This window comes from Mobula hypostoma, chromosome 24, assembly GCF_963921235.1.
Source record: "Mobula hypostoma chromosome 24, sMobHyp1.1, whole genome shotgun sequence".
Classification (NCBI taxonomy): domain Eukaryota; kingdom Metazoa; phylum Chordata; class Chondrichthyes; order Myliobatiformes; family Myliobatidae; genus Mobula; species Mobula hypostoma.
Window position 1 is genome coordinate 27,906,598 of NC_086120.1, and position 25,013 is coordinate 27,931,610.

General features: G+C 44.3%; 1 protein-coding gene across 3 annotated transcripts; it reads left to right on the forward strand.

The window, feature by feature from the left end:
• Positions 1 to 2,196: 2,196 nt before the first annotated feature.
• On the forward strand, positions 2,197 to 23,466 carry LOC134337393 (gamma-interferon-inducible lysosomal thiol reductase-like). Of its 3 annotated transcripts, XR_010015981.1 has the most exons (8): positions 2,197 to 2,268; positions 2,460 to 2,636; positions 8,424 to 8,498; positions 13,978 to 14,073; positions 17,190 to 17,342; positions 17,565 to 17,684; positions 19,120 to 19,188; positions 23,197 to 23,262. XR_010015981.1 is itself a non-coding variant. In XM_063032359.1 (7 exons), the coding sequence occupies exons 1-7, from the start codon at positions 2,227 to 2,229 to the stop codon at positions 23,257 to 23,259; spliced, it is 675 nt and encodes a 224-aa protein (XP_062888429.1). In that variant the 5' UTR covers positions 2,197 to 2,226; the 3' UTR covers positions 23,260 to 23,466. The 3 variants fall into 3 exon arrangements, 2 of the variants coding, with proteins under 2 accessions (XP_062888429.1, XP_062888430.1); XM_063032359.1 differs by lacking the exon at positions 17,565 to 17,684 and having other exon boundaries at positions 23,197 to 23,466; XM_063032360.1 differs by lacking the exon at positions 23,197 to 23,262 and having other exon boundaries at positions 19,080 to 19,188.
• The last annotated feature ends 1,547 nt before the right edge of the window (positions 23,467 to 25,013 follow it).

A 25,013-nucleotide genomic window follows, 5' to 3' on the forward strand; every position in this document is an offset into this window, starting at 1 on the left:
GCCAGAAAAAGCAGCTCACCTGAGGACTGGGAGAAATTCAGAGTCCAGCAGAGGAGGACAAAGGGCTTAATTAGGAAGGGGAAAAAAGATTATGAGAGAAAACTGGCAGGGAACATAAAAACTGACTGTAAAAGCTTTTATAGATATGTGAAAAGAAAAAGATTGGTTAAGACAAATGTAGGTCCCCTACAGACAGAAACAGGTGAATTGATTATGGGGAGCAAGGACATGGCAGACCAATTCAATAACTACTTTGGTTCTGTCTTCACTAAGGAGGACATAAATAGTCTTCCAGAAATAGTAGGGGACAGAGGGTCCAATGAGATGGAGGAACTGAGGGAAACACATGTTAGTAGGGAAGTGGTGTTAGGTAAATTGAAGGGATTAAAGGCAGATAAATCCCCAGGGCCAGATGGTCTGCATCCCAGAGTACTTAAGGAAGTAGCCCAAGAAATAGTGGATGCAGTAGTGATAATTTTTCAAAACTCTTTAGATTCTGGATTAGTTCCTGAGGATTGGAGGGTGGCTAATGTAACCCCACTTTTTAAAAAAGGAGGGAGAGAGAAACCGGGAATTATAGACCAGTTAACCTAACATCGGTGGTGGGGAAAATGCTGGAGTCAGTTATCAAAGATGTGATAACAGCACATTTGGAAAGCGGTGAAATGATCGGACAAAGTCAGCATGGATTTGTGAAAGGAAAATCATGTCTGACGAATCTCATAGAATTTTTTGAGAATGTAACTAGTAGAGTGGATAGGGGAGAACCAGTGGATGTGGTATATTTGGATTTTCAAAAGGCTTTTGACAAGGTCCCACACAGGAGATTAGTGTGCAAACTTAAAGCACATGGTATTGGGGGTATGGTATTGATGTGGATAGAGAATTGGTTAGCAGACAGGAAGCAAAGAGTGGGAATAAACGGGACCTTTTCAGAATGGCAGGCAGTGACTAGTGGGGTACCGCAAGGCTCAGTGCTGGGACCCCAGTTGTTTACAATATATATTAATGACTTGGATGAGGGAATTAAATGCAGCATCTCCAAGTTTGCAGATGACACGAAGCCGGGCGGCAGTGTTAGCTGTGAGGAGGATGCTAAGAGGATGCAGGGTGACTTGGATAGGTTAGGTGAGTGGGCAAATTCATGGCAGATGCAATTTAATGTGGATAAATGTGAGGTTATCCACTTTGGAGGCAAAAACAGGAAAACAGTTTATTATCTGAATAGTGGCCGATTAGGAAAAGGGGAGGTGCAACGAGACCTGGGTGTCATTATACACCAGTCATTGAAAGTGGGCATGCAGGTACAGCAGGCGGTGAAAAAGGTGAATGGTATGCTGGCATTCATAGCAAGAGGATTCGAGTACAGGAGCAGGGAGGTACTGCTGCAGTTGTACAAGGCCTTGGTGAGACAACACCTGGAGTATTGTGTGCAGTTTTGGTCCCCTAATCTGAGGAAAGACATCCTTGCCATAGAGGGAGTTACAAAGAAGGTTCACCAGATTGATTCCTGGGATGGCAGGACTTTCATATGATGAAAGACTGGATCGACTAGGCTTATACTTGTTGGAATCTAGAAGACTGAGAGGGGATCTTATTGAAACATATAAAATTCTAAAGGGATTGGACAGGCTAGATGCAGAAAGATTGTTCCTGATGTTGGGGAAGTCCAGAACGAGGGGTCATAGTTTGAGGATAAAGGGGAAGCCTTGCAGGACCGAGATTAGGGAAAACTTCTTCACACAGAGAGTGGTGAATCTGTGGAATTCTCTGCCACAGGAAACAGTTGAGGCCAGTTCATTGGCTATATTTAAGAGGGAGTTAGATATGGCCCTTGTGGCTAAAGGGATCAGAGGGTATGGAGGGAAGGCTGGTACAGGGTTCTGAGTTAGATGATCAGCCATGATCAGACTGAATGACAGTGCAGTCTCGAAGGGCCGAATGGCCTACTCCTGCACCTATTTTCTATGTTTCTATGTAAGCCGTGCTCAATCCAGGGCTCCTCACCACAGCTCCACACTGTGTAAGAGAATCGATTTGCAGTGAATAATTCACAGGCATGTACATGGAATCCTTTCTGTAAGTTAGTAATCAGGACGATACCAACGCAGTCTGGACAAAATGATTTCAAGGTCAATGTGGTTTATATCAGTGATCGGTGTTTACATTTGATTACGTTCAGGTCACATGCTGAGCATCAGACGACCAAGGGTTGTTGCTGGCAGGATGATGTTCCTGGTGGGGTTGCTTATTCTGTCTCTTTGGGCAGTGAGTACATTTAATTTTTTACTGCTTTGTAACTCAGGGCCTGGTCTCGCCACCTTCAGCTCTGCTAACCGGAGCAGAAATTGTACCAGTGGCTCTGATGAGGTGCCCAGGGAGCCAGGATTTGGACGGTCTCGCACGCCAGGGGAGCCTGAAAACGGGCGTCACCCAGTCTTTTCCTTACGCCCCTCTAGGTCAAGAGCAGATGTACGCCAGCAGAAACTGGAAGATGGCCGCCTGTGCACATCAGTTTATTCTACGAGTCCCTGTGTCCCGACTGCCGTGCGTTTATGGAAGACGAACTCTGCCCGACGTGGGCGAGGATGAAGGAGTTTCTGAACCTCACCCTCGTTCCATTCGGCAATGCTGAGGTAATGCCCTGCACTTTGTTTGCTGCAGGCTGTCAGCTCAACTAACAGCTGCAGTGGGCTATTCACAATAAGAGCCAGGTTTCCTGCCGCTGGGATAAAAAGATGTTTATATCACGATAAGCGGCAGACGAAGAAAATTGCTCTAGATCTAATTTTCTGGTGGGAGCAGACATTATTGGAACATCAAAACTAATTAGATCATTGAGTGGGATGCCAGCTGGAATAACAGATACTTGGGAGCGAGGTTCAAGCTGCAATCTAACCAAGGCACCTGCGGTGGTGTAGAGAAAGAAGGAATGTTAAAGGCAAAAATCTAATTAAAGTGTTTGGGGGATTTATATGTGGAATAACATTTTAAGGATTATTTCTGTCCTAATGCCACTTTGTCCAGTTTTTAGTGTACAATGGTCATGCTGAGATGACCTGGTTGACACAAACTCCTGGTCTTTTATTGGAACATGCTCAAATCTAAAACAAATAACAGTTTTAAAAAAAGTGCTCTTTGGGTCAGGCTGACCCTGGGGTCAACATTTGCTGAGCTCCCACAAGGCGCGAGCTACGAGTCTAAGTTCTGGGGATCTCTAAGAAGGAAAGCTCTAACTGAAGCCAGCTGATCTGGACACTCTGCGGTTCTAAGGAATGAGGGGAGTTGGAACTGGGAAATGAGGGGGATAGGGAGGGAATAGGGATGCACAAGACATCGCTTTGCTTACAGGTCTCGGAAGAAGCAAGAGCTGCCTGATAAATCATTCCCAAACTTTCAAGCAAAACACACACAAAATGCTGGTGAACACGGCAGGCCAGGCAGCATCTCTAGGAAGAGGTACAGTCGACGTTTCGGGCCGGGACCCTTCATCAGGATTAACTGAAAGAAGAGATAGTAAGAGATTTGACAGTAGGAGGGGGAGGGGGAGATCCGAAATAACGGGAGAAGACAGGAGGGGAGGGGTGGATCTAAGAGCTGGAAAGTTGATTGGCAAAGGGGATACCAGACTGGAGAAGGGAGAGGATCGTGAGATGGGATCCTCTCCTGTGAGCCGGCTGGGGTGATATACTGCGTCCGGTGCACCCGGTGCGGCCTTCTATATATTGGCGAGACCCGACGCAGGCTGGGAGACCGCTTTGCTGAACACCTACGCTCTGTCCGCCAGAGAATGCAGGATCTCCCAGTGGCCACACGTTTTAATTCCACGTCCCATTCCCATTCTGATATGTCTATCCACGGCCTCTTCTACTGTCAAGATGAAGCCACACTCAGGTTGGAGGAACAACACCTTATATTCCGTCTGGGTAGCCTCCAAACTGATGGCATGAATATTGACTTCTCTAACTTCCATTAATGCCCCTCCTCCCCTTCACACCCCATCCCTCATTTATTTATTTAATATATTTTTACTTTCCCCCCCCTTTTTTTCTCTCTCTCTTTTTTCTCCCTCTGACCCTCTCACTATAACTCCTTGCCTGCTCTCCACCCTCCAGGCTCCCCTCCCCCTTTCTCTCTGTCCCCAGGCTTCCCATCCGATGATCCTCTCCCTTCTCCAGTCTGGTATCCCTTTTGCCAATCAACTTTCCAGCTCTTAGATCCACCCCTCCCCTCCTGTCCTCTCCTATCATTTTGGATCTCCCCCTCCCCCTCCTACTTTCAAATCTCTTACTGGCTCTTCTTTCAGTTAGCCCTGACGAAGGGTCTCGGCCTGAAACGTCGACTGTACCTCTTCCTAGAGATGCTGCCTGGCCTGCTGTGTTCCACCAGCATTTTGTGTGTGTGTTGCTTGAAATTCCAGCATCTGCAGATTTCCTCATGTCTGCGTTTTTAAGGCCAGACTTTCAAATTTACTCTAATCAACTCTTTTGCATTGATCAGTATCAGCTTTGACTCCCTTCTCCCTCTTGTTCCTAGTTCTCCAACCCTACCTCTTTCTCCTCCCTTTTACCTGAAAACTAAGATGTAGTAAGCAATATCAACTCACAGTGCTTGGATGTGGTCTAACCAGATCTCTTTGTAGCTGGAACAAAGCCTCAGTCCATCTACTACAGGAAGGCCAAAATCCATCATTTGCTTGTTCTAGCACCCGAGGTAAATCTCAAACCTGTTTGGACCTTCATTGCTCCAATATTTTTGCCATTTCTAAAGGACCATGCCCAGTCCCTCTTAGATCCAAAGTAATTGGCCTTGGATTTATCAATAGTGAAACCCATTTGCCGCTGTGGTAACAATTTGCTTACTTGTTTGACATCACCCTGAATTTTAATGCTGTATTGCACAGTCACACCGTCACCTTGTACCCACTTTGGGCTTGGTTTTATGGCTTTTTATTCAACATTTTAATTTATTTATAAATAAGTTAATATTTAAGTTCCCTTATGGAACACCATTAGCTTCATCCTGCTCATGAGCATTCCCATCCATTATGTCTGCATCTGTCTCGTCCTCCTCAGCCAAGTTCCTAAGCTAGCAAATAATTTTCCTTCTGTATAATAGGTCTCCTCTGCAGGACAGTATTATATGCTTACAGAAATTCACATGAACAATATCCATATATATACAGTATCACAAACACGAGAGAATCTGCTGGAAGTTCAAAGCAACACACACAAGATACTGGAGAAAGTCAGCATGCCTGGCAGCATCAATGGAAACGAGTAGACAGACGACGTTTCGGGCCGAGACCCTTCTCCAGGACTAGAAAGAAAGAGTAAGAAGGTGGGGGTAAAGGAGGAAAAAGTACAAGGTGGTAGGTGATAGGTGAAACCATGAGAGGGGAAGGGGGTGAAATAAGGAGCTGGGAAGTTGATTGGTGAAAGGGATAAAGGGCTGGAGAAGGGGGCATCTGATAGGACAAGGTAGAAGATCGTGGAAGAAAAGGAAGGAGATGGAGCAGCAGAGGGAGGTGATGGGCAGGTAAGGAGATAAGGTGAGAGAGGGAAACAGAAATGGGGGGGGGTTGTAATTACTGGAAGTTAGAGAAATTGATGTTCATGCCATCATGTTCATGCCACCAGACATAGAATATAAGGTGTTGCTCCTCCAACCTGAGTGTGGCTTCATCACGGTAGCAGAGGAGGCCAAGGACTGATGTGTCGGAATGGGAAGTCGAATTGAAATCCCAGATGGAATATCCACCAACTGCTCCTAAGTCTCACTAAGCTAGCTGCCCCATCAAAAGACTCTATCAGGTTCATCAGACATGACCAATTTTGCAAATTCCTGTTGGTTCTCCCTCTTATCCTAAACACAGTCCAGAAATTAATTACTTTGTTCCAAAAAATTGATTCGAATTACAAGCTTATTGCTCCTCAAGCTGCATAATTTGCTATTACAGGTACTCATTTTTCTGTTCAGGGTAGACAGCCATCTGTTTGAAACAGAGATGCAGAGATATTTCTTTAGCCAGAGGGTGGTGAATTTGTTACCCAGGCAGCTGTGGAGGTCAGGTCGATGGGTGAATTTAAGGCGGAGATTGATAGGTTCCTGATTGGACACGACACCAAAGGTTACAGGGAGAAGGCTGGGGAATGGGACTGAGGTGGGGTAAAAAAGAATCAGCCATGATTGAATGGCAGAGCAGACTAGATGGGCCAGATGGCCTAATTCTGCTCCCATGTTTTATGTTTTATTCACTTTATTGTAAAGGGTTACTTTACATTTGTGCTCCCTGGCTATTTATTACCCAGGTCCTTGTTACTCTCTGACTTTCACTCTCCATTTTCTTCCAGTTTCATGGTTGTGTGTTTTCACCTGCCCCTTCCCTGCCAGCAGTCCTTCCTGTGGGAAGTCTGGTTCTAGAAAAGTGGAGCCTTTGCTTTCCAATCAATCTGTTCCTCCTTCCTTGAAACTCATGTCTCCATACATCAGAAACCTCATTCCCACAACAGACAATCCTTCACCTTCTTGTCTGATAATATTTGTAAATGTTACGGAGTGACGGAACAGAAAGGTCTGACTCATCCTTGCTGGCCAAGAAACTTATCAACATAATCCAACTTTCTCTTTTATGCCCATATCCCTCTACTCCTTTTCTATCCAAATACCTTTTAAATATTATCAAAGCGTCTTTTAAATATTGTAATTTTATAAATTGCCTAGGAATAAAAATAAAACATTTGGTTCATTACCATGTTATTGACTCCCGATAACGATTACTTGATCCTGACTGAGACCTCCTCTTCCTCACTGATCTCAATCAAATCCAATTCCCTTTAGTCACTGAGAAGTTTTTTTTTAAACCAGCACACAACTTAACTGTTTTCCCAATCGATGTTCTTTGAGGTAGAACGTAGAACACTACAGCAACATACAGACTCTTCGGCCCACAATGTTATCAGTCTTTTAACCTACTCTAAGATCAATTTAACCCTTTCCTCCTACTTAGACTTCCATTTTTCTATCATCCGTGTGCCTAAGAGTCTCTTAAATGTCCCTAACGTATCTGCCTCTACCTCCACCCTCTTGTTCCACACACCCTCACTCTCTGTGTAAACAAATTAGGTCTGACTTCCGCCCCCCCCCCCCCATACTTTCTCCAGTCTAAATTATGTCCTCTTGTTTTTGTGCCCTGGGGAAAAGTCCCTGGCTGGTCACTCGATCTATGCTTCTTATCATCTTACACACCTCTATCAAGTCACCTCTTAATCTCCTTCACTCCAAAGACAAAAGCCCTAGCACACTCAACCTATCCTTATAAGATACTGTATGCTCTCCAATTTGTGCAGCATTCTGGTAAATCTCTGCACCCTCTCCAAAGCTTCCATATCCTCCCTCTAATGAGGCAACCAGAACTGAATACAACGTTCCAAGTGTGGTCTTACCACGAGCTACAACATTACCTCATGGCTCTTGAACTCAGTGAGGGCCAACACATACGCCTGTTACCAACTCTGTCAACTTGCACGACAACTTTGAGAGATCCACGAATGTGGACCCCAAGACCCCTCTATTCCTCATGCTGCTAGGAACCCTGCCATTAAACTTGTGTTCTGCCTTCAAGTTCAACCTTCCAGATGAATCACTTCACACTTTTCTGGGCTGAACTCCATCTGCCACTTCTCAGCCCAGCTCTGTGTTAACTTTTCCAGCACTGTCTGATTGAAAACTGATATTTTACCTCAGTGGAGGTAATGATGCGCTATTTTTACTTCATTTTGGAAATATAACAGTGCACTTCCTGCTATAAGCGCTCAGCTACATGTTCGACAGCAAGGCTGCATGTGTTGACGTCAATCCCCATCCAGTGCACTTTTTGCAGTGTTGCAGAGGAACTCACTGTACTCACAGAGCAATATACATTAGCATTCCAGGGATATCCTGGTCTTCTCAGTGCAGTGCTGGACATTGAACGAGTCACTAACAGACGAATGCAACTGAATCCTAATCCTAATTCCACCTAGTCCGCACCAATGCTCCCCAGTCAATCCCTGATCCCAAAGAGTCCCCTTTTAAATCACCTCCCTCTCCAAATGCCCACCCCCAGTCCTCATAAACATCACTACAGAGCCCTCCCTCCCTCATGTCTTTTGCCAAATCCCACCCAAACCATTCAGTGTCCAGTTTCGAACCAAGTCTAGATCCCAGTGCAGGGCTGACTGTGACTGTGGCTACAAGCAATCCCAAAACTTGAACCAGTGAGTACTAAGTAGGATTGGCACAGACTAGCTATTGATGCCTTGGCATCTCCAGCCACTGCATTTGTTTATTATGATGATATCTTGTCTTAGAATATTTGATGTTACACTCAGCTTATGTCTTCTTGTTTCTGAGTCTCAAACACCCTTTGTTTCACTCCACAGGTGACCCAGAGCACCCCAAGCCAACAGTTCAGGTGTCAACATGGGGAGAGAGAATGTTTTGGAAACATGATCCAGGTACAAGTCACGTGCTGCAGTAAATGATACAGCCATGAGAATCGTTGTCACTTAGTTTAGCCGTGCAATCCTTGTGTCCCAGGCAGCAACCAGCCTACTGAGCTACATTCATACAGAGCTACTGGGCACAAGAACGAAGCCACTGGCTGGAGTTCACACACCTCAGTATCTTTTTGAGATCCACTGTATCTCCTAGGTGTTTGTCTGAGAGCCATTGCATTTCATCAATGTCTGTTTGGGAGCTATCATATCTCCTCAGTGCCTGTTTGAGATCCATTGTACCTTCTCGGTGTCTGGTTGAGAGCCATTGTATCTCCTCAGTGCCTGTTTGAGATCCATTGTACCTTCTCGGTGTCTGGTTGAGAGCCATTGTATCTCCTCAGTGCCTGTTTGAGATCCATTGTACCTTCTCGGTGTCTGGTTGAGAGCCATTGTATCTCCTCAGTGCTTGTTTGAGATCCATTGTACCTTCTCGGTGTCTGGTTGAGAGCCATTGTATCTCCTCAGTGCTTGTTTGAGATCCATTGTACCTTCTCGGTGTCTGGTTGAGAGCCATTGTATCTCCTCAGTGCCTGTTTGAGATCCATTGTACCTTCTCGGTGTCTGGTTGAGAGCCATTGTATCTCCTCAGTGCTTGTTTGAGATCCATTGTACCTTCTCGGTGTCTGGTTGAGAGCCATTGTATCTCCTCAGTGCCTGTTTGAGATCCATTGTACCTTCTCGGTGTCTGGTTGAGAGCCATTGTATCTCCTCAGTGCTTGTTTGAGAGCTATCATACCTCCCTGGTGTTTCTTTGAGAGCCATTCTGCAGGACTGGATGTGGACAACCTGCTGATCTATACAATATACAACATGTTCCCTTCATATCTGCAGTTCCTTTCATCACTTCACCTCCATCTCCCTTGTGACTCAACCTTTCCACCTTGCAGGAGTAGGAGAGGCCATTCTGCCCCTCAAGTCTGTTACATCAGAACCTGAGAGCTGCAGTGAAGGATGTACTAATAAACTATTTAGAAATAATAACAGAAATAAGCAGCACCACTGTGGATATATACACTGGGATATCATGTTTGACTAATCTACAGTGGTTGTTAAGGGTGTGATTGGAAGAATAGTTACAAGGGAGTCAATAGCTGTGGAGCAACAAATTCTACTGGAGTAACTCAGCAGATCAGGCAGCATCTATAGAGAGAGGTGAACAGCTGGTGCTTTTGGGCCAAAACCCTTCATCAGGACTTGCTGATGGTGGTGTTTTCACATTTTCAGAAGGCTTACAATAAGGTTCTACAAAAGAAGAGAGGGTTTGAATACAGGAGTAAAGATGTCTTGTTTAATTATACAGGGCCATGGGGAGACCACACCTGTAATGTTGTGTATAGTTTTGGTCCGTTTATCGAATACAGGGTACACTTGTCATGGGTGAGTGCAACATTACCGATGATCTCTCTGGTCCCTCAACACCAACTCTTTACTCAAGAGAGCACAGCAGCACCCCTGCTTCCTGAGGAGAGTGAGGTGAACAAGGCGAGCGAGGCTCCCCCCCGCCATTCTCACTACATCCTACCAGAGCACAGAGAATGTCCTGAATGGTTGCATCAGCATCTGGAAAGGGAATTCCAATGCATCGGATCACAAGACCCTGCCATGGACAGTGAGGACTGCTGAAAACACCATCCTGCACAGGGCACCTTCCATCTTTTATTGCTGCTTGTTCACACATTTATACCACTGTTTGCTTTATTATAATAGTAGCAGTAGCATTGAACTATCTTACATACACACACCTCACACTTTATGCCACTCAGAGACTTGTGCTAATATTATTTTGTGACCGTTACATGCTAGGTTGTAACTACATATACGGTGTGTGAATATATGCACTTCATACGTGTTGCTATAACTTAACCAGACTGGATCCTGAGATGGCAGCTTTACCCTATTAAAAAAATTGACTAGACTATGTTCTCTTCAGGTTAGAAGAAAGGAAAGCAATCTCAGGATTATGTTATACAGCTCGACAGGCTGGATGCGGGGGATGATGTTTCTTTGGCTGGCGAATCTAGAACTAATACTCAGTCTCAGTATAAGAGGTAGCTGATTTAGAACTGAAATGATACTTCTTTAGACAGAAATTGCTGAATCAGTCTGCTCTGGAGAGCTGTGGATGACTAGCCACTGAATTCATTTAAAGATTGATTTCTGGATATTAAGGAAATTAAGTGACAGAGGGACAGTGAAGAAAAATTAAGCCAGGATCAATCACAAACTCAAGCCAACTTGAACATAGTCATAGTCATAGTCATAGTCATACTTTATTGATCCAGAGGGAAATTGATTTTCATTACAGTTGCCCCAACCAAGAATAGAGTATAAATATAGCAATATAAAACCATAAATAATTAAATAGTAATATGTAAATTATGGCAGGAAATAAGTCCAGGACCAGCCTTTTGGTTCAGGGTGTCTGACCCTCCAAGGGAGGAGTTGTAAAGTTTGATGGCCACAGGCAGGAATGACTTCCTGTGATGCTCTGTGCTGCATCTCGGTGGAATGAGTCTCTGGCTGAATGTACTCCTGTGCCCAACCAGTACATTATGTAGTGGATGGGAGACATGGACCAAGATGGCATGCAACTTGGACAGCATCCTCTTTTCAGACACCACCGTCAGAGAGTCCAGTTCTATCCCCACAACATCACTGGCCTTACGAATGAGTTTGTTGATTCTGTTGGTGTCTGCTACCCTCAGCCTGCTGCCCCAGCACACAACAGCAAACATGATAGCACTGGCCACCACAGACTCGTAGAACATCCTCAGCATCGTCCGGCAGATGTTAAAAGACCTCATTCTCCTCAGGAAATAGAGACGGCTCTGACCCTTCTTGTAGACAGCCTCAGTGTTCTTTGACCACTGAGATCTAACATCAAAATCTGCTCTTCCTCGTGTTCTTAGGGTAACAGAAGAGATTAAGGGAGATTAAAATTAAGATTAACTTTATTTGTCACATGTGCGTATTAATTTATAGCGAAATGTGTCTTTTGCATCGAATTAAATCAGCGAAGACTGTGCTGGGCTTCTCACTAGGTTTCCGGCACCAACATGGCATGCTCAGAACTCACTAACCCTAATGAATGTGGGTGGAAACTGAAGCACCCACATGAATACGGGGACAACATGCGAACTCCTGACAGTGTCATCATAGTGTTCCACTAACCCCTGCGCTCCTGTGCCGCCATTCACGGCTCCCTGAGCCTGTTACGCAGCATCAGGAGCCCTCAAGCTGTGATGCAAGAAGAAAGACACTCATCCGCTGAGGTAATGTTGAGCATCGTTTTGGATTTCACCAGTGATGCCTTCCATCACTGCTGATAACTGAGGGTAAACTGACGGGACAACAGTTCGCTTGCCCTAGGAGTTTGGTAATTGGGCTATTGTTATCACATGTACCAATAGGTTTCAATAGGTACATTTAATGTACGAGAAATGTATACAAAATACATCCTGAAATTCTTTTTCTTCGCAGACATCCAGGAAAACAGAGAATGAATGACAGTTAAATGTTAGAACCCCAAAGACCCCAACAGTTCCCTCCACCCACGCACGAGCAACAAGGCAACAACCCCCCCTCACCCCACCAGCAAAAAAGCATCAGCACCCCCCACTGAGCACTCAGACGTGCAGCAAAGCATCAATAAAGACACAGACTTGCAGTACCCCAAAGACTGCTCATTCACCCGGTATTGGACATACCACAGGCTCACTCTCTCCCTAATAAGGGAAAAAGGGGTGTCTCCGTTTGACAGCGAGAGGGGAGACATAACAAAACAACTCGCAGATTTATGGTGTTAAAAGTCTGTTGCATTGCTTTTTCTGAGCTCTGTGTCTCTGGGCACACAGCCAACAGCAAGCTGGCTGCTTCTGATCGTCCCTGTTCTCCTGCAATGCATCAGGCAGCACCCGCCTTGAATCCGCCCGCTTCCAGACCCATGAAAATCCAGATAAGGTAGATTGAGAGACTAATAGCCAATCTTTACCTTTCAAATAATCTGATCAACAGTGCCCTGACCCAGACATAGCCAGGCTAGTTGTTAGTTGCAAGTGCCGTGACAGTGTAACGGCTTGGCTAGAAGCCAGCTAGTTCTGGAGAGCAAGTTTTCAGTTCAACAAACCACAGCGGGGTACATTCAAAGAAACAGCTGCTAATCCCAAAAACGGTGAACGTCACCCATTACTTTACAGGTGTGGTTTGCAGAGCTGATTAAGCCTTTTCGTTTGCTGGGAGAGTTACTCTGAACCCTCTGAAGATGGTAATTTGTGAGGACACAGGTAGAGGCACTAACTCTGCACTAATTAGTAGTTTATTAGTCATGTACATGTTTGTGGGGGGGTTATACTTTTCATCGCCTCAGTAAAAAAAAACTAATGTGACACTCCCTCAGGGATTGTCTGAGGGTCAGATTTTTGTACTGGGTGATTTTCTCATCAATGGAAGTGTATAAGCTGCGTCAGAAACTGCAAGGACCATAGGATGTGGCTAGTGGTATCATTTCTGTAGATGGGTTCCGATCACTAAGAATAAGTGGTTTCAGTAGGAGTCAGATGTGAATACATCAACTCCATTATCTCAGCCCATGACTTCCCTTCCCAAATTCACCCCAGGACTATCTTAAATCCTAACTCCTTGCTGCGGAGGCCAATCCTCAGTCTTGACATTGTCCATCTATTACTCAATGTCCATTTCTTGCTTTTGTAAGTGTTGGGACAAAATGTTTGGTAAGTCAATAACATCCTTGGTTTTGATTGGAGAAGGTTTCTCAGTTGTTACTTTATGGATTCTATGTAAGAGACTTTTGGGACCAATGTTTCCAAATCAAGTTAACTTTATTATGATTGCACAAGTACAGTGAGTTAAAGGAACTAGGAAAAACTTACTTGGAGCAGCATCACAGGCCCAGAGATTCAGAAAACAATACTCAGAGCATCAATTATACATAGATTATACAAGACTAAAGGAAAAAAGACAGCACAAAACATTAACTTTTAGTTTGTTTGGAGAGTTATCCTGAATCTGCTCAAGATAGTTATTTGTAAGGACACAGGTAGAAGCACTAACTCTGTACTAATTAGTACTTTACTGGTAATATAAATGTTTGGGAGGGTTTGTACTTTGCATCATTTCAGTTAAAAAAAGTATAATTAATTTGGAACTCCCTCAGGGATTGTCTGAGGGTCAGATTTATTGCACTGGATGATTTTCTCATCAATGAAATTTTTGAAAATAAGTAAGGACTGTTCAGCGGCTCAAGATTCTGAAAAGATGTCATCAGCCTGAAAAGTTTCTTTCTCTGCAGGTGCTGCCTGATCTACTGGGTGTTTCTGAGATATTTTGATTTTATTTTAATTAAGGGGAGGTTTCACAGTGGAGGGTTAACATTGCTTATTTCCTGTAACCTTCACACCAAGTCTCTCTCCTTGGGCAGAGCTGTATGATTTATCACCTGAAGAACACATCGTCTTACCTGCCAGTGATCTGCTGCATGGAGTCTGCCCGTACAGTGCTCATGGCAGCACAGCAGGTAAGTAAAATTCAGCCAGAGGTCAGGCCACTCTTGGAGTAAAGTTCAGTTGTTAGGAAGTTACTGGAGGGAATTCTGAGGGACAACCTACCATCACTTGGGTAGTCAAGACCTGCTCAGGAATGGTCAGTATGGATTTGTGTGTGAGAGATCATGTCTGATAAATCTTTTGGAGCTTTTTGAAGAGGTAACTAAGGGAGATGTGAAGGTAGGGCAGTGGATTTTGTCTAAGTGGACTTTGACAAGGTCCTGCACGGCAAACTGATCTGGAAGGTTAGGCCACATGGGATTCAGGGAGAGCTAGCAAGGTGGATTCAGACTTGGCGTAAAGAAGGTGATTGTGGAAGGTCAATTCCCCAATTGGTGGTCTGTAACTATTGGGGATCAGTACTTGGATGTCTGTTATCTTTATTTATGTAAATGATTTGGAGACAAATGTACATGGCATTATTGTCAAGTTGGCTGATGATGCAAAATCAAGGGCTCTTGTTGATAGTGCAGTGGGTTACAATGCATTGCAAAGAGATCTTGATCTGTTGGGGAGATGGGCTGAGGAACGAAAAATGGATTTCAGTTTAGGAAGTGTGTGAGGTGATGTGTTTTGGACATTCAAACTAGGGTAGGGCTTTTACAGTGAATGGCTGGGCACTGTTGAGTGTCGTGGATCAGAGAGACCAGCGAGAACAAGCGCACAGTTCACCGAAAGCAGCCATGAAGATAGGCAGGGTAGTGAAGAAGGTGTTTAGAACACTGGCCTACATCAGCCAGGGCATCAAATTTAGGAATAGGCTCCCATATGTTGCAGTTATATAAGTTATTGGTGAGACTGCAACTGCAGAATTGTGTACAGTTTTGGTCACCCTATCATAGGAGAGATTTGTTTGTTTGTTTTATCGACTACATAAAAGCACCTGATAAAGTGAAGCACAATAAGTTACTTGACATATTACAGAAAACTCAAGATCTAGATTCGAAAGACCTCTGCCTTATCAGAAATCTGTACTGAGAACAAACTGCCGCTGTAAGAATAGATGGAGAAGTGAGTCAGTTTACGAAAATCAAGAGAGGTGTTAGACAAGGGTATGTTTTCTCCCCTGATTTATTTAATGTGTACAGTGAAACAATATTACAAAAAATAAGAGACATCTTGGGAATCAAAGTTGGCGGTGAAAACATCAATAATTTCAGATATGCAGATGACACTGTGTTAATTGCAAGTACGGAGGAAGAACTACAAAACTTAATTAATATAGTTGTTGAAGAAAGTGCAAAAATGGGTCTGTCTATCAATTGCAAAAAGGCAGAATGTATGGTGATATCCAAAAAGAAGGAGAATCCTATCTGCAGGCTGAGAATAAATGGGGAAGACATAAAACAAATACAGAACTTTTGCTACTTAGGAAGCTGGGTGACATCAGATGGCAGGTGCGACGTGGACATCAAAAGAAGAATAGGGATGGCAAAAGACACCTTTATGAGAATGAAGAGTATACTGACCAACACTAAACTAGGCATGACAACCCGCCTCAGAGCACTGAAATGTTACGTTTATTCAGTTATGTTAAATGGCTCAGAATGTTGGACAATATCTAGTAACATGAGGAAACGAGTTGAAGCAGCAGAGATGTGGTATTTGAGGAGGATGCAAAGAATATCATGGATGAAACGAATACCTAATGAGGATGTCATGAACAGAGCAAACACAAAAAGAGAAATAATGTATGAGATCATGAAAAGGTAACGTAACTTCATTGGACATGTGATTAGGAAAGAGGAGTTAGATTGCACGGTAATTATGGGAAAGATTGAAGGGAAGAAAGCAAGAGGAAGACAAAGACAAATGATGATGGAGACAGCAGCCAGAGAACTGGAAATGAATACCAATGAATTGATCCACTTGACCTGAAACAGGAGTATGTGGGCCATGGCAGTCAAAGCTCAAACTGGGCACGGCACCTGATGATGATGATTGTCAAGTTAGAGAGGGTGTAAAGAGATTTACGAGGATGCTGCCTGGATGAGAGGGCCTGAGATATAGGGAGAGGTTGGAGCATAGCTGAAAGAGGGGTGATCTCATAGAAGTTTGTAAAATCATGAGGGTATGGATAAAAGTTGGCAGCCATAGTGCTTTCTCCAGGGTTGGGGAGTCCAAAACTACAAGGCACACATACAAGATTAGAGGGGAGAGATTTAAAAGAGACTGAGATGAGGAGGAACATCTTTAGCCAGAGATTGGTGAATCTGTGGAATTCATTGCTACAGACAGCCATGGAGGCCAAATCACTGGGTATATTTAAAGCAGAGGCTGATAAATTCATGTTGGGTGGTGGGGTGACGATAAATTTCTACCAAAGGAGGTGTAAGGCACTCCTTCTCTCTGCCAGCCTGCAGGTCACCCTTGGGCAAGGTGCAGCACCTGCTCAGCCCCCGATCAGGGACATGTGAAGCCCTGGGAGCAGGTGGTGGACGGTCGCATGAGCAGCCGGTGCACATCACAAGTCCTGGTTATGTGACCACTGACGGCAGGGGACAATCTCTGAAGAGTATTGAAAATGGTTGTGGGGGGGGGGGGGTCACCCGTTTTGTAAGACACTGCCCAGAAGAAGGTAATGGTAAACTACTTACATCAAAAAAATGCCAAGAACAATCATGGTCATGGGAAGACTGTGAGCACCCACATCATTCAACACAGCACAAAATGAACAAGTGGAAAATTCCTAATCAGTAAAGACGTCAAAGGTAATGGGCTGAAGGCAGGAGAATGGGGTTGACAGGGATAATAAAGCAGTCATGATAGGTTGGTGGAACAGACTCGATGGGCTAAATAGCCTAATTCTGCTCCTATGGCTTATGCAGATGGACAAGGTGCAGACATTTGTTGCTTTAAGGTAGCCATGGGTGGTCCGACACTGGCCGAAGTATCAAGTAGCACAGAGACAACGTCTGTGGCCCTGGAGACCCTCTGGTTGCTGATCCCACTCTTATCATTCATGGAACGGGCCAAGTGTTTGCCAGGAGGAGTGAGCTGATTAAACGAGAGGCCGTCACCGCAGCAGAATATTGTATGTCCCAGTGAGCCACATGCGCTTAATTCTGAGGAATAATTTTTCTTCCAGTGCCTTCAAGAGCACGCGCCGTCCATGAGCTGGGAGATCATCAGTGACTGTGTCGACGAAGACCTGGGCTCTCAGCTGATGTATCAGAATGCTGAGAGGACCAGTGAACTGGAACCACCGCACAACTACGTCCCTTGGATCTTGATCAATGGGGTGAGGAGTTCTGAAAAGCTGGTAATAAATCCCTCAGCGTAAGGCCGGTAGAAACATTCCATACTTTATTATTTAGGCAGAACAAGTAACAACTTGCAATATTTTGGAAAAGATTTAAATTTTTCCCCCTCCCCTGTTTACAAAGTAATTTGAGGTGCCACATTCCCACAACTGCTGATACTTACGCTAAAAGGCTTGTTTCGTCTTGTTTCCACGATTCAGCATTTTGAGTCAAACAAGGGGCACTTTCAACCTTTTAAAGAAACCATCACTCTCCTAACCTCTTTAGCGAACTGCAGCAGGCCAGGTGAAGGATTGGAAAGCCAAAGGTTTTCCTGACAGGTATGTGGGGTTCACTAATGATTACATGAATAAGTCATGAGACCATGTAAAGCAAAGGATTACAAAATAAGCAAATTCTCTGGTGCTGCTGATCTGTAAAAAGTAGAACGTCCTTGTCCTGAAGACCCTGCTCTCTTCCAGATGCTGTCGTAACCAGGTCCTGTCTCATTTTCTGACCACCCACAAGTACATTACATTATGGATTTCTGCCTTTATTTTAACTAGCGGTAGTTGCACATTTTCATGTGAAGAATTGTTTTTAAAATGTCTTATTGTCATATTTTCCCCAGATCATTCAGCCCATCAAGTCTGTGCTGGGCTAAATCCTATCAGCCTAATCCCCCTGCACCCCACCCACTTAGTTTCCTATGAAATGAATTTACAGTGTCAATGTTCCTGATGGGTTTAATTCATAGTTTACTTGAACACGCATAATCTACCAGACCCACCCAAGAAGACATCTAAATTTTCCAACCCCTCCATTGCCCATTTTTGTAGTCTCCTTCAGCCTGACAACCCCTAGAGTAGAGTTCCCAACCTTTTTTATGCCATTAACCAAGAGGTCCCTGGATCCCTGCCCTAGAGAGATCTATCCTCCCTACTTCTCTCTTGTTCCCTGGATGAAGTCATTCTGCTGTTGGCATCTTCAGTTACCCATCCCCTAAACTCTGCAGTTACCTCTCTAAACCCTTCTCCTTAAAACCTTCTCCTTCGACTTCCATTGTGCATCTGTCCCAATATCTCCAAGTGTGGCTTACATTCACTTCTGTTTGACAATTACAAAAAGAACCTTTTGCTGTGTTAAAGGTGCTAAGTAAATGCAAATTGTCATGACAATCACCACTCAAGTGGGATTAGTGTTGTGACAGAATTGACTGATCCCCTATCTGAAGATGGAATAAGCTGTTATGTTCGAGGCCTGCTGTGCCAGTTGCAGGGTAGATTTTCAATTATTGGTAGAGCCAACAGGAGGCCTGGTCTATGTTGAGGGCCACCTCTTGCTAGTGGAAGGGTGAGGGGCCTGGTATAGTGGCTGAACAACTCAAAGTTGCCCTTAACTCCCATCCAGCCTATTGACTTTCTTGGGCAGTGTCCTTTGCCAAGAAGGGACCAAGCACACAAACAATTTTCACAATGAAGTCGTTAAGGAATTATTTGCTCTGGCCCTCTGAACTCTCATTTGCAACTGAGCAGAGTGTACAATTAGTTTTCTAGACTCCTGCCCCAGTCATCCCACACATTGAGGAACATCTCATTTGGTGGAGATTTGATAATGTTTAAAGCTGACAGAAAACTCCCTTGGGGGGAAAACTACTGCCTAATCTTGTCAAAGAGGAATTTCCCTCAAGCATTCATTTGGTATTTTCTGTCTTTCTTTTAACCATCTGAGTAAAGTGGCTTGTGTGAAATGGGTGACTGAAGTCTCTTTACTCAGGAGCACTCTGAGGACATGCAGCACCATGCGGAAACTGACCTCTTGGACCTAGTCTGTAGGACCTACACAGTGAGTAAAAGTCAAATTTCATCCAGAATTTAGGACTGAATAAAACAATTAAATAATTATTAGTTATGAATCAATCTACAAACACACAATCCAGTGAACATCTGCAGAGAAAATTCCACAAACATGGTGGGTGTGGTTTTCCAGCAGTTAGGTTCAGCTAAGTTTGGGCCCCATGTCTAAGGAAAGATGAACTGGTCCTGGAGAGGATCCAGAGGAGCTTCGCAAGAATGATCACAGGAATGAAGGGCAATGTATGAGATGTATCTGACGTCTCCCTGCCTGTCACATGTCTTTGATGGATAAGGGGTGAACTCATTGAAACCTACCAGATTCTGAAAGGCCTGGGTAGAGCATATGCAGAGAGCATGTTCCCTCTCTGACAGCGGTGTCTGAAAAGAGGATGCTGTCCAAGTTGCATGCCATCTTGGACAATGTCTCCCATCCACTACATGATGCACTGGTTGGGCACAGGAGTACATTCAGCCAGAGACTCATTCCACCGAGATGCAACACTGAGCGTCATAGGAAGTTATTCCTGCCTGTGGCCATCAAACTTTACAACTCCTCCCCTGAAGGGTCAGACACCCTGAGCCAATAGGCTGGTCCTGGACTTATTTCCTGGCATTTACATATTACTATTTAATTATTTATGGTTTTATATTGCTTTACTTATACTCTATTCTTGGTTGGTGCAATTGTAATGAAAACCAATTTCCCTTGGGATCAATAAAGTATGACCATGACTATAGTAGGAGAGGCAAGGATCTGAAGGATAAAAGGACGTGCTTTTAAACTGAGAGAAGAAGGGATCTCTTCAGCCAGAGGGCAGTGAATCTGTGGAACTTGTTGCCAAAGAGGGCTGCGGAGGCCAAGTCATTGGGTGCATTTAAGGCAGAGATTGATAGGTTTTTGATTGGTAAGGCAGTTTGGGGTAATGAGGAGAAAGTGAGAGAATGACTTTCAGCCATGATTGAATGATGGAGAAAACTTGATGGGACAAATGCCCTAATTCAGTTGTTTTATCTTATGGTCTTATGGAATTGCTTGGCAAATCAGACATTAGATCTGTCGAGGGAGAAAACATCTGATGATCTTTCAAAACAGATCTATGATCTTTTAAACCACTTCTTTATTTTGTACTTCAACTTTTCATTATTTATAGCTTTTTAAATTACAGGTTGTATTCCCCTGGCTCAAACGTAGACAATTAGGGACTAAAATTGCTATTCTTCAGTTGTACATAAAGTGGATTACATTTCATATAAAACACATTGGTAGGTAGAATCAAGAACAAAATGACAATTACTTTAAATACTCAGATGGTTTAAGACTTGGGAATAAAACTATAACTGGACATGATCTACTTCACTGGGAAAAGTTCCTCTGGAATGAGGTTTCCTTCTCTGCAATGGACTCAACAACTTTCTCATCATCCCAAAAGAACCACAAACCTGCTTGTCTGGGTAGATCCATTGTTTCTGCTTGTTCCTGCCCCACTGAACTTATATCTGCATACCTCGACTCAGTTTTATTCCCCCGGTTCAGTCCCTCCCTACCTACATCCATTCACTTCACACACTCTTGATCTTTTCAATGATTTTAAGTTCCCTGGCTCCCGATCATCTTATCTTCACTATGGATATCCAGTCCCTATATACCTCCATCCACCACCAAGAAGGCCTCAAAGCTCTCCATTTCTTTCTGGACACCAGACCCAACCAGTTCTTCTCCATCACCACTCTCCTCTGTCTGGCTGAACTTGTCCTCACTCTTAATAATTTCTCCTTTGACTCATCCCACTTCCTTCAAACAAAAGGTGTAGCCAGGGGCACTCACACGGGTTCCAGTTATACCTGCCTGTTTGTCGGCTATGTGGAACAGTCTATGTTCCAAGCCTACACTGGTAGCACTCCCTACTTTCCTACGCTGCATCAACAACTGCATTGGTGCTGCTTCCTGTACCCATGCAGAGCTCGTCAACTTCATCAACTTTGCCTCCATCTTCCACCCTGCCTTCAAATTTACACCTTTCTCCCCTTTCTTGATCTCAATGTCTGTGGAGACAACTTATCTACTGATGTCTATTAGAAACCCACTAATTTTCACAGCTACCCGAACTAAACCTCTTCCCATCCCGTAGATGCCAATCCCTTTCTCTCAATTCCTCTGTCTCCATCACATCTGCTCTCAGGATGAGGCTTTTCATCCCAGAACTAAGGAGATGTCCTTCATTTCAAAGAAGGGGCCCTCCTCCCCACTTTCTGCTTTCTGCAGGGATCACTCCCCCTGCAATTCCCTTGTCCATTTGTCCTTCCAACTGATCTCCCTCCTGGCACTCATCCTTGTAAGCGGAACAATTGCTACACCTGCCCCTACACCTCCTCCCTCACCACCATTCAGGGCTCCAAACAGTCATTCCAGGTGAGGCAACACTTCACCTGTGAGTCTGTTGGGGTCATCTGCTGTATCCAGTGCTCCCAACGTGGCTTCCTGTATATCGGTGAGACCCAACACAGATTGGGAGACCACTTTGCTGAGCACTTACACTCCATCCGCCAGAAAAAGCAGAATCTCCCAGTGGCCACCCATTCTAATTCCACTTCCCAATCCATTCTGACATGTCAGTCCACAGCCTCACTATTGCAATGAGCCCACACTCAGGTTTAAGGAGCCACACCTTATACTCCGTCTGGGTAGTGTCCAACCTGATGGCATGAACATTAACTACTGAAACTTCCGGTAATACCCTTGCCCCCTCACCATTCTCATTTCCCTCTCTCACCTTATCTCCTTACCTGCCCATCACCTCCCTCTGGTGCTCCTCACCCTTTTCTTTCTTCCATGGCCTTCTGTCCTCTCCTATCAGATTCCCCCTTCTCCTGCCCTGTATCCCTTTCAGCAATCATCCTCCCAGCTCTTTTCTCCCCCCCCCGTTTTTCCTATTATTTTGTGGTTCTTCCTCTCCTCCCCCAAATTCCTTGCTCTGACTCCTCATCCTTTTTCCCCAGTCCTGGTCGACTGTACTCTTTTCCATAGATGCTGCCTGGCCTGCTGAGTTCCTCCAACATTTTGTGTGTGCTGCTTGGGTTTTCAGCATCTACAGATTTTCTGTTGTATGTGATTGCCCAAAAGCAATGCTACTGTCTCTCCTGAGGAACCAAAGCTCTAACAAGCTACAAGTGTCTTACCTTTTGTTTTGCTACGACTGTTGAATTTTCTTTATGGTGATAAAGATAGGTCCATAAGACATCAGTGTAGAATTAGGCCATCCTGTCTTCTCTGTCATTCCATTGTTTGATCCTGGATCCCTTTCAACCTCATACACCTGCCTTCTCTCCATATCCTTTGATGCCCTGACCGATCAGGAAACTATCAACTTCCACCTTAAATATACCCATGGACTTGGCCTCCACCGCAGTCTGTGGCAGAGCATTCCACAGATTTACTACTCTCCGGCTAAAAAAATTTCTCCTTACCTCTGTTCTAAGAGATCACCCCTCAATATTGAGACTGGGTACCCCCACCATCAGAAACACCCTTTCCACATCCACCCCATCTAGTCCTTTCAACATTCGGTAGATATCAATGAGATCCCCATGCTTTCTGCTAAATTCCAGTGAGTACAGGCCCAAAGCTGCCAAACGCTCCTCATTTGTTAACCCCTTCATTCTCAAAATCATCCTCCTGAACCTCCTCTGGACTCTCGCCGATGACAACACATCCTTTCTGAGATACGGGGCCCAAAACGTCAAAAGGTCAGTGAAAACATCAAGATTTTGGTTGAGGTTTTATACTTAAACTTTCTTTTAAATAATATTTTCCAGTGCCCTAGATTGCCTATTCAGGTGAGGAATGAGCTCTGAAACCTCCTCTGAATGCACTGGGATTTCCTTTGACCAAGAAACATGATTGATTGGAATAATGCTGTGAAAGACAGCACACAGACTTCTAAATTGTGTTTTGGTGAGTTCTGTTAATTGCTTTGCTCTCATGTTCTGTGTTCAACAGGGTCCCCCACCGATGGTTTGTGATCAAAGTGTCAACACCAAACACTCAAAGCTCGAAACATAGCTGTCCTGCCAAGTGGGAAGCTTTAATTAATAACCTTCGCTCTATCTTCCACCATTTTGTTACTCTTTTCAGATGTTATACTATGTTCTGTGTATCTGATTTTGAAGATGAAAACTATTAAATCAGAAGGAATCTTTATGATTCAGATTGTCCGATTTTTGTTTTTTTTCTAATATCTTCTTTATTCTGTAACCAAATTAAATAGGATTTTACAAGTGTTTTCCTGTAGCCAGTTATTTCTTTGCACATACGGGATAAAGAATAAAATGATTTCTGAGGTTGGAATTTGTGACAGCGGAGACTTGATTGGACTTTCCCAGTCCCTTGGCCATGATCCCGTAACCACTGAGAGGGAGATGATGCATTGTAAAGGAACAGACCTGGACCTCGACCTGGACGTTGCCCAGTTGGCTGCTGTGAACCACTCTGCCTTATTCCCCATTACCACTGATGTGATGTGATGGAAGTTGGGCAGCAGACTGGCAGCATCACCACCGGGAACTAGTTTTACCCTGAAATTTCCTGCCAGATTGCAATGTCGTCTGGCCATCCCCCCAGACACCATCTGCCAAAATGCCTATGAACAAGCCTCAACTCTTCAAAGCGCAAAAGTAAAATTTATTATCATAGATACACGTCACCACCACATACAATCCTGAGATTCTTTTTGCTGCCAGCTTACTCAGCAAATCTTTCGAATAGTAACTACGAACGGGATTAATGAAAGGGCAAGTAGAACACAGAAGACAACAAACTGTGCAAATACAAATAAATAGCAATAAATAACGAGAGCCTGGAATAACAAGATAAAGACTCCTTAAAGTGAGATCGTTGGTCGTGAGATCTCAGTAGATGAGTGTAATTATCCTCTTTCATTCAAGAGCCTGATGGTTGAGGGGTAGTAACTGTTCTTGAACATGATGGCAGCAGCGAGAAGATTCAAGATTCAAAGATTCAAAAAACTTTGTTGTCATTCTAACTGTACATCAGCTCTGCAGGGCAGAATGAGACAGCGTTTCCCAGGAGCAGTGCAATCATAACATAACAAACGCAACACTAAATAATTAACATAACAATAAATAGTAAAACACAACAGTCACACGTCAGTTAAAATCAGTTATAGGTGTCCAATGCAAGTTAAAAGTGTCCAAAGCAGAGTCAGGTAGAGCAGCTATTTAGCAGTCTGACTGCCTGTGGGAGGAAGCTGTTTAGTAGCCTTGTGGTTTTAGTTTTGATGCTCCTGTAACGTTTGCTTGACGGCAGAAGAACAAACAGTTCATGGAGAGGGTGTGAGGGGACTTTAATGATGTACCGTGTCTTCTGGAGGCATCGACTCTGAAAGAGGTCTTGGACAGAAGGTAGGGAGACCCCAATAACCTTCTCTGCTCCCCTAACCACCCTCTGCAAGGCTTTTTTGTCGACAGGACTGCAGCTGGAGTACCAGGTTGTGATGCAAAAGGTCAGCACACTCTCAACCACGCCTCTGTAGAATGTAGTTAAGATGTTAGTGGGGAGTGATGCTTGTTTAAGCTTCCTCCGAAAGTGCAATCTCTGCTGGGGCCATTTCACAATCACAGTGGTGTTCCTGGACCAGGTGAGATTGTCTGAGATCTGCACCCCAAGGAACTTGATGTTTTCCACTCTCTCCACTGTGGAGCCGCTGATGCTGAGGGGTGTGTGCTCAGGCTGAGACCGTCTGAAATCGACGATCATCTCCTTGGTTTTGGTGACATTAAGCATCAAGTTGTTTTCAC